We start from the raw sequence: 12994 nt of genomic DNA on the forward strand, positions 1-12994 counted from the left end.
GTTTTAGGTGTGTCCCTTCTGTAGGTGTGTTCTTGTTGTTGCTGTTTAGTTGAATTGTTTTGCCTTTTTGTTTGTGTGTTTTTCACTGAGGTGTTATTCTCATTGGGCAAGTGAAACTATAACTATCTTGTTCTTGGTTTTCGAGCTTAGGAAAAACTTAACATTGCCCAATAAACTCAAAGTTACAAAAAAAAATTCAAGTAGCAATAAATGTGTATTATAATGATGATATATTTATGATAAATATATGAGACATAAAATAACTGAAAATTTTGTGTTGTGTAGCACGAAGGTTCTACAATGTCATTTTGTGACCATCATGTTTTAAAATGACAAAAATATCAGAAGAAACAAAAGTCATGGAAAACCGAATAAATGCCAGTTTTATTCAAAACTGCGAAATAATCATTCAAAAAATCCTTTAAAATGCTGAAATTAAATGCACAGTAATGTAAAACTGCCATATTATGGAATTATACAATTTACTTCATGTAATATTTTATTTTTTTTTCAAAATAATAATGAAAAAAATAACTTTCTAAATCTATTAATTCCCTGCAATTTGTAGAACAATAATGACCAAATTGCTCACTGCCTTTTTTTCCAAAGAGTTTGAAAGAAATCAAAGAAATCTGCTCACGGCTCAAATGTTGAAACACTTGACGGGTGTCAGGAAAAGTGATGTCGCTCCAGGTCTCAGAGGGTCAACAAGCTCAGTTAATGTGAAAGTCCATTTCTGAGATTCATTTGTTATTCATAAAGTCCAAGAAAGTCTCCAAAATCCAAACATTAGAGTGATAAAACTCAAATTTGTGATGGCACAGAGTATAAAAAGCTGCTCTGTGGATAAAGAATTTGGAAATGCTGTTGGAGGTGACACTGAGAGACGCCAGAATATGGAGATAATTAAATAATAAACTCACCTGTGAGGGTTTAAGTCCAGACTGAAGTTACGGATGATCGACAGGTGAACTGTGAAAAGATTCAGGTTCCAGGTTTTAGGTTTTAGAGGCTGGGAAGAAAAAACATGAAATAACACCGACAATGTGGCCGCAGAGGACGGTGCTGATCGGAAACGAGACTCAGGTGAGCAGACTGATGGAGAAAGTCTGAGGACACCTGGTGGACAGGTGAGGAATGACAGTACAGCTGAGGAAAGACGCAGAGCCCAGAGGAGGTGGGAATTTTTAAAAACATCAATACCAGACTGTAAAATTTAAAAAAAAAAACACATTTAAAACCTCACTGAAGAAAAGTGTGTAAACATCACAATGCAGTTAAAGTTTAAATGCAAAAGTCAATGTTTTCTTTTTCTATCTGATGTTTTTGGATCAATATTCTCGCTGCATTGATGTTTTCGTTTCATTTTCCTGCTGTTAAGATTGTGCTCATTTTAACTCCTTGATATCCTGTTGGGTAATTGGCTTGAGTTCTCAAAATTTACCACCAAAAGAGGAAGTAAAATAGAAAAGGGGAACGAAAAACCCCCAAAATACAGAAATATATAGAAAAAATACTATTACAATAATAACTGTTACTCAAGTTTTGTGTGAATTTTCCGTGTTTTTTGTTTTTGTTTTTTTCACTTCTAGCAATTTCTTTCTCTTTTAAAACAAAAGTTTCAGGTCATTTTAAAGTATGAAATTTAATGTGTGAAAAGGACACAGCGCCAAAAAACTGACGTTGTTCCAGGTTTCGAAGGGTTAATGTACACCAATTCATGTACGTTTGTAGCGAGGCTCCTGTGGGAACCCCGAATTTCTACAAAGTCAGAAAAACAGCTGTTTTCAGCTTTGTGACGATGCATTTTCCAGCTTTTTCTCAACACGTTAAAAACCCCAAACACGTCATCGTTCCACCTTCACCACCTGAAGAATTCACATCTGAGTCATTTGAAGCTATTCAGCTTTTTGAATTAATTTCCCGAAATCGTCCTCTCCTCTCTCTGTAAGTTTAGAAAACTGAGGAAATGATGAATTTATGTAGGATTAAAAAAAAAAAAATCAAACAGAAACAAAATAAAATTAAAAGATTAAATGTTTATTCAAACCACACAAAAAAAAATAAATATACTGATTTCACTTCAAATATCAGTTAGAAAATGAAAAGAAAAGACAGAAAAAGACACTCAGAGGTGAAACTGGAAACAAAGGTAATAAAGAAGAAACAAACAGGAGTGTGTTCACCTGTGTGTGTGTGTGTGTGTGTGTGTGTGTGTGTGTGTTACAGCAGGCGTGGGTTTTCCTCTCTGTAGTCGTGCGGGTCTCCTTTGAAGGGCAGGTGAGGAGGATGGTTACAGATTCCCATCAGGAAGATGATGATGGTGCCGACCGTCATCACCGGGGTAACCAGGAAGAGACAGAGGCGGTCCACCGTACGAGCGATGCCGCTCCAGTTATCTTTCTCCTGTGGAGAGAAAAGATTATATATGCATTCAATTATATGTATTTATATGTCTAATTTATGTATTAAATTATATGTATTTATATGTCTAATTTATGTATTAAATTATATGTATTTATATGTCTAATATATGTATTAAATTATATGTATTTATGTCTAATATATGTATCAAATTATGTGTATTTATATGTCTAATATATGTAATAAATTATATGTATTTATATGTCTAATATATGTTTTCAATTATATGTATTTGTATGTCTAATATATGTATTAAATTATATGTATTTATATGTCTAATATATTTATTAAATTATGTGTATTTATGTGTCTAATATATGTATTAAATGATATGTATTTATATGTATAATATATATAGATATAAAGTTATATGTATTTATATGTATAATATATGTATTAAAAACATGGCCAAAAGTATGTGGACACCCATGCATTATGTGCTGTAACAGCCTTCACTCTTACTCTAAAGATGACGGTAATAATATTAATAATATTGGGATAATATAATAGAAATAATGACAATAATAATAATAACAATAATATGTTAGAGCACTTTTAATTCTTTATGTAAAAAAAACAGCAGATGAAAACACAACATAAGAAAATAAAAACACTGAATAAAATAAAGTTAAAAACAATATATAAAATTGCAAAAGAGACAATAAAATCCAGCAGCATACTGACCTGTTTTACACACATATATATAATGTATATAAGAATATAACAGTGTTAACAGCCGTCCAAAACAAAAATGATAACTATAACAAGATTTAAACATTAAAAATGTGTTTCTCACCTCGTTGTAGTCGTTCTTGTTGCGCATGTGTTTGATGATGTAGTTCGCTCCGTCCACGGCCGGCTTGATCTCCGCATACAGCTGATCCGTCACGCCTCCGTCGTCCTGCGGCTTCACGACTACACGAAAACACAGAGAGAAAAAACGTTAATAATCTGTGATGAAGTCTGATTTTTTTTAGGGAAAGATGGCTGATCGTTTTTTTTCTTTTTTGGTCCCATGAGAGAACAAGATATGTAAAATATAATAATAATAATAATAATAATAATAATGTATAAAACTCAATGTTGCTGCTAAACATTGACATATCCCAGGCTGTGATCATAAAAAATAAAAAATCTACTTAGCATGTAGTATATTGAAAATACATTTTTTGTGTTTTATTTAATCTAAAAACATAGTGGCATCATGACAAAAACCTGGCATTTAAAGGGTTAAAATTATGAAAATGAATGAATATTTGATATTCATGATTACGACTGATGATTTAAAAAAAAAAAAAGTATAATATTTCTTAAAACTGATGTCATCGGTCATACTTGCTGCGTGTGTGGCCCGTGCCGTCAGTCCGTGCCTCTCCGACTGTTTCTCGAACATCAGCTCGCTGCGGGACTTGATGCTGTAGTACTCCTCCGCCGAGGCGATGTAGCCCACCGAGCTGGATCGCCGTGGCAACGCTGCATCCCAGTGTGGCTCCTCCTCCGAGGGGCGGGACATACGCAGGATGCGAGGCAGCCGCTCGAGGAAGAACTGGAGAACAAATGAACGACGGCAAAGTCATCACGTGTATTTTTAAACATTACTGCGGAGTGTGTGTGTGTGTGTGTGTGTGTGTGTGTGTTGTGTATTGATGAGTGTGTGTGTTACCTTCTTGGTCCACTCAGACATGACGTGTGTGCTCGGCGTCCGGAAGTGCAGGTTGAGGACGACCACACAGTTCAACACCACGATCGTCACCAACACCATGATGAACATCAAGTATCTGAAACACACACACACACACACACACAGCATTTTAATACTCAAAAATGTGCTTGTTACATATTTTTGCCTCTTTTATTTTAAATTCTCTTGAGTTTTATTTTCTCTTTGAAACTTGAATTACTTAAAAAATATATTTAAAATTTAAATTACAGCAGTTGTGTGTCTCTGCGCATCAGCCGCCATCTCTGCAGTCAGCACAGTTTCAAGGTAAATACCCCAAATTAGTGTCATAATTATCTTAAAAAATCCTGAGTTGTGGCCAAAAACATGTTTTGTGAAGTCACGGTGACCTTTGACCACCGAATTATAACTAGTTCATTCTTGTCCATGTTTGAGCCAAATTTGAAGAAATTCTCTCAAGAATGGTTGATATTGCTGAATGGGGCGGGCGAACCCAAAAACGTGACGCCTCCGGCTACGACAATCGCCAGCACGGAGGCGTAAAAACTCACCTGCAACCACAATCTTTAGTTAATAAATTTATGGGAATTTTACAAGTTTTGATCAATATTCCTGCGGCGCCAAATATCCATCACGCCTCCCTGATGTTTACAAATGTGGTTGGGAGTGTGTGTGTGTGTGTGTGTGTGTGTGTGTGTGTATGTGAGACGTACTTGACAATCAGGGGAACGGACATGGACGTCTCCGGCAGCCTTTGAGAGATCAGCAGCAGGAAGACAGACTGAGCCAACAGCACCGAGAGAGACAAGGTCACCTTCTCACCACCCACACACACACACACACACACACACACACACACACACACACACACACACACACACACACACACACACACACACACACACACACACACACACACACACACACACATATTTGAAACTATGTAACATAACAAACAAAAATTATACTAAATATTTTACTTAATGTCTATTTTAAGCACTTTCTTGAAGTCATTTTCATGTTTTTTGTTTTGTTTGTTTATATTCTATATATATATGTATATATATATATATATATATAGATTTTAGCAATTTCTTCTGAAGTTTCTCGTCGTTTTTTGAAATAAATCAAGCCAATTCGGGTTAAGAATCATGCAAGACTAAACCCCAAAATCCCATCATAATAAGATCAAAAAGTTTACTGATGCTTAAATAAATAATATTTTTTTAAAGTATCCTCTATCTATCTATTGAAAAAGTAAGAACTAAAGAAAAAAATATGTCCCTCATAACCCGACAAACGTGATTTCCCGCCCATAATTAACCAGGAGGAGCGTGTGCACTGACTGTCGGCGGGCAGGTAGTAGACGAGCGCGGCGAGGAAGGAGATGAGCACGCAGGGGATGATGATGTTGACGATGTAGAAGAGCGGTTTGCGTTTGATGACCAGGTAGAAGGTGATGTCCTGGTGCTTGTTGCTCTCCATGGGAATGTGCTTGTAGGTGTTCCTCTTCGCCGGCCGGTGGATGATCTCCCACTCGCCGTTTTCTGTGGAAACACAGAATGAGCTTCGAGGTGGATTTTCTGCCTAAATTTCACACTCTGATCACCGTGATGTTAACCGGAGAGCACGCCTTCTCTGGGGTTTTTAAAATTTAAATTATGTTTTTGTCTTTGTACCTCTTGTCTGCACGTTTGCTGTTTTTAATACTGATTTTTTACATTTAGTAACAGCTTTTACCTTGTGCATCTTATCTCTTTTCTAAAGCTGTATCTTTTATTATGTTTTTATTTTTTATTGCTCTGTAAAGCTCTTTATGTATGAAATGTGCTGTACAAATAAAGCTGCCCTGCCTTAGAAACCTGGATCAACCTCAATTTTCTTGAGCTGCGATCAAATGCTTTGTAGTTACTGAGCAAATTGGTTTGGTTATTTTTTTTAACAGCTTAGCAAGAAATTTTACCTGTTTTTTTAAAGGGGAGGATTATTAGAAAATAATAAAAAAATATAGGTTAAAATGTCAATTTTTTTTATAACTAATATCTTTATATTTAAGAAGAAAGAAGAAAATATAATATGTACAATAATTATTTTTTCATTTTAGGTCATTTTCTAGGCAATTCTTATTTATTTTGTTTTTACTTTTATTTTTTTATTTCGTATTCTTTTATTTTTGCCTAATGTCAGGTAATTTATATATGTTTTCTTTTTTTTGCTAATTTTTTTGGGCCATGTTTCGTGAGTTGCTTGTTTCCTTGAACCTATTTTTTTTCGGGAAGAAATCGCACCAATTTGCTCAGGTTTCAAAAGGTTAAAATTGGCTCTTTATTAAAATCAGTATCAACAAAGGTGACAGTTCTTGTTCTGCAAAGCTGAACAAAATAAAATGAAGGAAATGTCCCTGAGAGAGACGGAGATCAGGGAGACACTCACCGGTGAAGCTCGCAGGGTCGATGATGATCCACTCCACCGTCCACTTGTCTTTTCCATCCTGGCTGTATTCCTCCTTCAAAAGCATCTTGATCTCTTTGGCATTGTAGGTCAGAGAGCTGCAAAGCAACATGGGAAATGGAGTTTAAAACCAGTGGACAACCTTTACTACACACAGAGTTCCTGCACGTTTTCATGGACAAAATTTCAAAACTTTTCCATGTCTTTTCAAGGACAATTAATGAAATTTCCATTTTGTAAAAACATGCGTTTAACCCTTTGAAAGCTGAGCAAATTTCTTTTAAAGACACGGGAAGGCAGAGAGAAACTGAAGAAACAACCTAAAAGTTGACCAAATGATCTGAAAATTAACAAAAACAATAAAAAGAAAAAGGAAAATGAGAGTTAAAATTTTGTAATTATGGTAATTATAAATATAGTCATCGGACAATTTCCCCAGGCTTTTTCTTTTTTCCCCAGACATAAAAAAAATCTAAATCTACCAATTTCTTGCAATTTACGAAGCATTTCTTACCACGTGGCTGATTTCATGTTTTTTAAAGAATTTAGGTTTTCAAAGGGTTAAATAATTGTGAGAGGTATCTTCTTTTTTCCTCTCTTCAAAATTCTGAAAATTAATGAAAATTTGATATTTATGATGTGATGTGAGTATTTGACACTGAAAAAAAAGAAAAAAAGCATAAAAATCAATATTGCTGCTAATAATGATAACTATAATAATGTTATCATAAATTTGTTATAATAATAATTATAATAATAATGACATATCCCAGGCTGTGATAAAAATTAAAAAAGAAATCCACTTTGCATGCAGTAAAATGAAAATCATTCATTCTTTTGTTTTTATTTTTTATCTAAAAACATAGTGACATCATGACAAAAAACATTTAAAGGCTTAAAATAAAAAAAATTAAAAATGAATATATGATATTTTTGGTTAAAAATTAACTCGATAATCATATTAATGTATAACATATTTTACAGCTTGTTTTTGAAAAGCACATTCTGCGCACAGAGCGATACGAGTGTGTTTAATATTAAAGCGGGTCCTGAGGGTTAAAGGGTAGTTAGACGTGTAAACGTAACGCTTGTTTTTCAGTTGTTTTCTTAACAAATTCAGATTAATCTTGCACAAAAGTGCTTCTGCAGACAGTTTATCGGTGCTTTAGCCTTGATGTAAAGCCGCGCGGCCGACAACACACGACACTGTTTGGTTTTGGCGTCTCACGTGAATTTGAGCGTGCAGTTCTGCCAGTCGAAGGGGAAGTAGTTGACGTTGATGGAGCAGGAGGAGCGGAAGATGGCGGGAGGCAGCCAGTAGCAGAGACCGTCAGGATACACCAGCACGTTACTGTAGTAGGCCACCTGGAACTGAGCGTCGTTACTGTCGGCGAGAAAAAGGCGGGTGGGATCACTTTAACTTTATTTTATTTATAAATCACCTTTAAAAACAGAGTTTACAAAGTGCTCTGACAAGAAAGGCAAAGCAGTAGAGTTTTTATGCACAGTAACATGACAAAAAAGAGCCAAAAAGTACCAAACTAAAGCCGGATAAACGAGAGAAACAATCACAAAACAGAAATAACAACAGCAACCGATCAGAGTATGAATAAATGCTGTTTGAAGAGTATTTGCGGTAAACACAGAATTAACAGTACTTGACTTCAAACACTGCAGAATAAAAATAAATAAATTAAATGATAAAAACAAATAGATAAATAGATGAATTAAATAAACCAATTAAAAAGAATTAAGATAAGATAAAACAGAATAATATAGAATTAAGAATAAATATAATTACAACACACGCAAAGTTTTAAAGTCCTCAATATACATTTTCAGGACTTTAAGGAAACTTTTTAAAGAGCACACATTCTCTGAAACAACCATCAGTACTCCTCATCAGCTCTTTTTTATTGCTAAATGATAGTTTTATAAAATATGTATTACTCTAAAAAATAGAGAATTCAAAACTGAATATTTAAATATAACTTAGGGACTGTTTGTTATTTATGAGGGGAGGGGCTGGTGCGAAAAAAGGGGACGCATGCCAAATATTTGTTTTAGCACTGAGGAGGGGCCGATGTTTGTTTGATGATCATGTTTTCTTTTAAATATTTTAAAATAAAATACATTTTTGAGGAATTTTGAAGTAAACATTAAGGTTTTTTCCCTTAAATATTTGTGGTTATTTTTAAGGATTTTTTTTTTTTTAAAATTTTGGTGATACTGTGCAGATATTTTTTTTTCTTTAAAATTTTTCACCAATGAATTTCCATGACTTTAAGGCAAATTTACAAAGAGCAAACGTTCTCTGAAACGACCATCGATAATCCTTATCGGGTCTTTTTCATCACTATATAATAGCTCTTTTAAATTTTATTATTTGAAAAAAAATAATGAACTCAGAGCAATTTTTTTTCTTAAAAACATTTTTACCAATAAATGACTTTGAGGTGAAGATTTTTTTTCATTACTGTATAACAGTTTTTTTTAAAACATTAATTTATTTAAATATGTTTTTGTGATTTTGAAGAAAACATTTTGGCTAATTTTTGTGAATTTTGGAGACAACATTTTGGCACCCTCTAAAATATTTCTAGTGATTTCTAGCTGTTGTTTTTTTTTTTTAAATGTTTGATATTTTTTTAAAGAAAACATTTATCAGTTTTGTTTCCTTAAATATTTTTGGTGATATTTTAAAGAAAACACTTTGGTAATTTTTTTTCCCTTTTAAATATTTCTGACCATTTTTAAAGAAAACATGCCCTGCAAACTCGCTGTCAGCTCTCTAAAATAATAAAAGTAATTTTATTATATCTGTAAAATAAATGAATCTCACTTGTTTTCCAGCACGATCTCCGGCAGCCAAACCATGCTGGTCGGCAGACGAAGAGCCTCGATGCCGTCAAACTCTGACACGTTCCACGACAGTCGGTAGTCATACCACGTCTATAAACACACACACACACACACACACACACACACACACACACACACACACACACACGTTAAATTCGGGGGTAAAAGATGCCTTTCATGTAAAGTGAGAGTGTAACATTTACTTACGTGATCTATCCACACGTTCGTCAGCAGAGTCTCGTCGACTTCTTTCTACAAAACAACAGATTACGCAGATTACAAAGGACGATTGTTAAAACCATTTTAATGATTAAATGATGATTGTCTGTTGATTTAACAGACACTGAGCTGCACTGGTAACCTGGATTACTTGTTAAAATCTGAATTTCAGCACGCTATGATTAATGAACCCTTTAAAATCTGTACGAATTGGCTTAATTTCTTTTTAAAAAATGGGAATGAAAGGAGAAATTACCCCAAAACTAGCGAGAAATTTGTAAAATGAGCTGGAAATCAATGGAAAAAAAAGAAAGTTCAAAAAATTACCTGGAAAAAGTGAAAAATATTAATATTTATTATTGTATTAATATTATGAAAATGGTAAATATTATAATTTTGTAGCATGACTTGGGATGAGAATGTGTTGCTGTAAGAGAACCAAAAACATCATCACACACAGACACACACACTGACACAGACACACAGACACACAGACACACACACACGGTCTGCACCAGAGAGATGAGGTTGGACAGCGTGAGCGCGAGGTAAACGTCGACGGCGTCCTGCTGCCTCTCAACAGGTCGCAGCTCTTTGTTGTATCCTCGCTCTTTTATCAGGTAGTTGATCAGCCGCTCCTCCTCGTTCCTGCCCCAACACTCTGACACAAAAACACACACATTTTAACCCTTTTAAGCTCACGTTTAACCCTTTGAAGTCTGGGCAAACAGGTCAAATTAATTTTAAAGTATGGAGAGAATGCAAGGAGCAATTTAACATGACATACCACAAAAACGAGCAAGAAATTTGTTTAAAAAAAAAGGGGACAAGAAAAATGCTTGTAAAATAAATAATAATAAAAATAATCATTTTAAAAACAACAACTTAAAAACAAAATCAAACAAGACAATGACCTGGAAAAAAACTCTCAACAAGACAATGAACAAAAATTAGCATGAAATTAGTTAAAAAAGAAACAAGAAAAAAAAAACCTTTAAAACAAAATTTTAACAAAGTGCAGATTTTTTTTTAAAAAAAGAATATATATATACTTATTTTTTTTTATCTGAAATATTAAAAAAATACATAATTATAATTATTTTAAATACAGTTTTCTGTATTTTTTCTGCTTTTTTCCATTGATTTCTTGAATATATTTATTTTTTTCTAATTATATGACTTTTTTTTAATGACCTAAATTTTATCAGTTTATTTAGCTAAGAAGCATGAAAGTTTTCACCGGACAGGACGGAGATTAAAACAGTCACCTGATAAATGTAGTGCGGTAAAAAGTACAATATGTACCCCTGAGTACAGTGAAGAAGTATAAAACAACATGTAAATACTACAGTAAAGAACAAGACTGCACAGTAAACGTCCTTTACATTCCTCCACGAGCAAACAAACAACGTCTGAGTGTTTGAATATTTTCGTGCCGGTCGTATTTCGGGCGTCACGGCAGCTGCTCTGTAGTTCAGGACGCCACACGGCTGCTGTAACACCAGCTGCCATCGACACGCCGCCAGAAACCGGCTGACATTTCCCCCATAAACACTCCCAGTTCACCACACGGCCATGCTGTTTCATTTCTTGAAAACTAAATATATCTGAGAATAAAAACAGATCTGCTGCAGTAAAAAATACATTGTTTTTTTAAATTTTATTTCTATTTTAATCCATCTTATTTTTAAAAACTAAATTTTCATCTGAAGGATATTATTTATTATATTATTTATTTTTTTAAATTACACAATTTAATGGACACATTTTTCAAACTTTTCCATGACATTTCAAGGACATAAAAAAAGAAGAGATTTAAACTCTATTCAAACATTATTTCAGTGAGCTTCACGTACGTGATGTTAATAAAACTTCACATCGACGCTTATGAGAGCAAAGTTACGTCAACAGCTACAGAAAATAAATAACAAGATTATGCACAAAAGATAACTAACAATTATATTACACACAACAACATTTCCATATTTTTCCATGACCAGTTCCATGACTTTTCCAGGCCTGGAAAACATGGTTGTAAAATGCCATGACTTTTCCAGGTTTCCCACGCCCGTGTGAACGCTGCCTGAACATTTGAGGAGCTGAAACCAGCGATTTTTCTGGTATTCTGCTTTACAAAAAGAAAAGTATTTAAAACCAAAACTGTTCAAGAGGATTTTCTACCCAAAAATAAGAAAAGAAGTGCAAAAAAGAGAGCAAAAAGTAAATTTAAAAACAAAAGCAGACTGGTGTAAATGTCCTTAAGAAAGAGGTAAACATAAATAATATGTTGATATTTTTCCTGTATATCTAATAATCCCCCCAGTTTGTTTTCAGCTCATTTTCTTGTCAACTTTTACTAAATTGTTGCTGTTTGCAGGACATTTTTTACCATGTTGTCCATTGCATTTACCCAATGTTTTTTAAAAAAGAAATAAAAACCAATTTTCTCATGATTCAGAGGTTAAAAACATCTGAAGGCAGCACAAAACTAATGTCACTCAAGGTTTTACAGGGTTAATGCTAACACAGTCAGAGCCGGCCTTTAAAAGCACACTCACAGTTTAGACAAAAGCAGTTTAACGACACATTTTAAAGCCTAAAATTTAAACTCACCGGATGAGAGCAGAGCGAGCAGGAGGACGGCGCTCAGAGCTGCAGGCCGGAGCTTCATGGCCGACTGTTGGTGAAGAAGACGTGCGTTCAGCCGTCAGCCTTCTGTCTTTCTGCAGACGGAGACTGACAGGCGGCAGCTGCAGAAACACACAGGAGAGAAAATAGAAAACACACAGCAGCCGGACGCCGTCTCCTCCTCTGTGTACGGGAACCAGGAGAGAGGTCACCCACTGCAACAAAATCACAGCAAAGATTTAATTATTTATTACATTTAATTCACGATTTCCAATTATCTCTTTACATGAAGAAATTATTTTTTTTCTTTTTTAATGTGTTTTTATTTGATTGTCAACTGATTTATTTATTTTTCTGAATTTCTCTAATTTGTCACTTTAGCTTCGTTTTTATTCATTTTTTCCTGTTTTGTTCTTGTTGTTTTTCTCAAGTTAAAGTTGCTGTATAAGCCTGTGTTTGTTTTTTGAATTTTTTTATTGGTTTATGTGTATACACAAAAACAAAATACACAACCAAAAAGAAAAAAAAAGTAGGAAAACAGAAAAACAAATAAGCAGATAAATAATAACAAAAATTAAATAAAAAGATTAAAAAAAAATAAAAACAATAAAATGAAATAGTGGTAGAAAATAAGCAGAAAGGCAAACAAAATTCATTACCTACATACATACACAATGGGTGGCTTTGAGGTACTTATATTATACTTATATATAAAAAAAATAATACATA

At 33.9% G+C, this 12994-nt stretch overlaps 1 protein-coding gene across 1 annotated transcript; it reads right to left on the reverse strand.

Annotated features, from left to right (window-relative positions):
* Positions 1–2019: 2019 nt before the first annotated feature.
* chrnd (cholinergic receptor, nicotinic, delta (muscle)) lies at positions 2020–12959 on the reverse strand. The gene is made up of 12 exons (XM_088071627.1): positions 12251–12959; positions 10153–10298; positions 9626–9670; positions 9399–9508; positions 7785–7940; positions 6539–6654; positions 5452–5652; positions 4819–4930; positions 4088–4202; positions 3760–3970; positions 3221–3339; positions 2020–2406 (listed from the first exon to the last, which is right to left on the reverse strand). Exons 1-12 carry the CDS (start codon positions 12306–12308, stop codon positions 2224–2226), a joined length of 1572 nt encoding a protein of 523 aa, XP_087927753.1. The 5' UTR covers positions 12309–12959; the 3' UTR covers positions 2020–2223.
* Between the last annotated feature and the right edge of the window lie 35 nt (positions 12960–12994).

This window comes from Plectropomus leopardus, chromosome 21, assembly GCF_026936395.1.
Source record: "Plectropomus leopardus strain MGB_pleo_1.0 chromosome 21, ASM2693639v1, whole genome shotgun sequence".
NCBI lineage: Eukaryota > Metazoa > Chordata > Actinopteri > Perciformes > Serranidae > Plectropomus > Plectropomus leopardus.

Excerpts from the sequence above, each read along its gene's own strand:
- chrnd (XM_088071627.1), bottom strand. The coding sequence starts at position 12,308 with ATGAAGCTCCGGCCTGCAGCTCTGAGCGCCGTCCTCCTGCTCGCTCTG. Across the intron at positions 6,655-7,784 it reads AACTGCACGCTCAAATTCAC|CTCTCTGACCTACAATGCCA; the intron begins GTGAGACGCCAA and ends GTTGCTTTGCAG. Across the intron at positions 2,407-3,220 it reads ACAAGAACGACTACAACGAG|GAGAAAGATAACTGGAGCGG; the intron begins GTGAGAAACACA and ends TTCTCTCCACAG.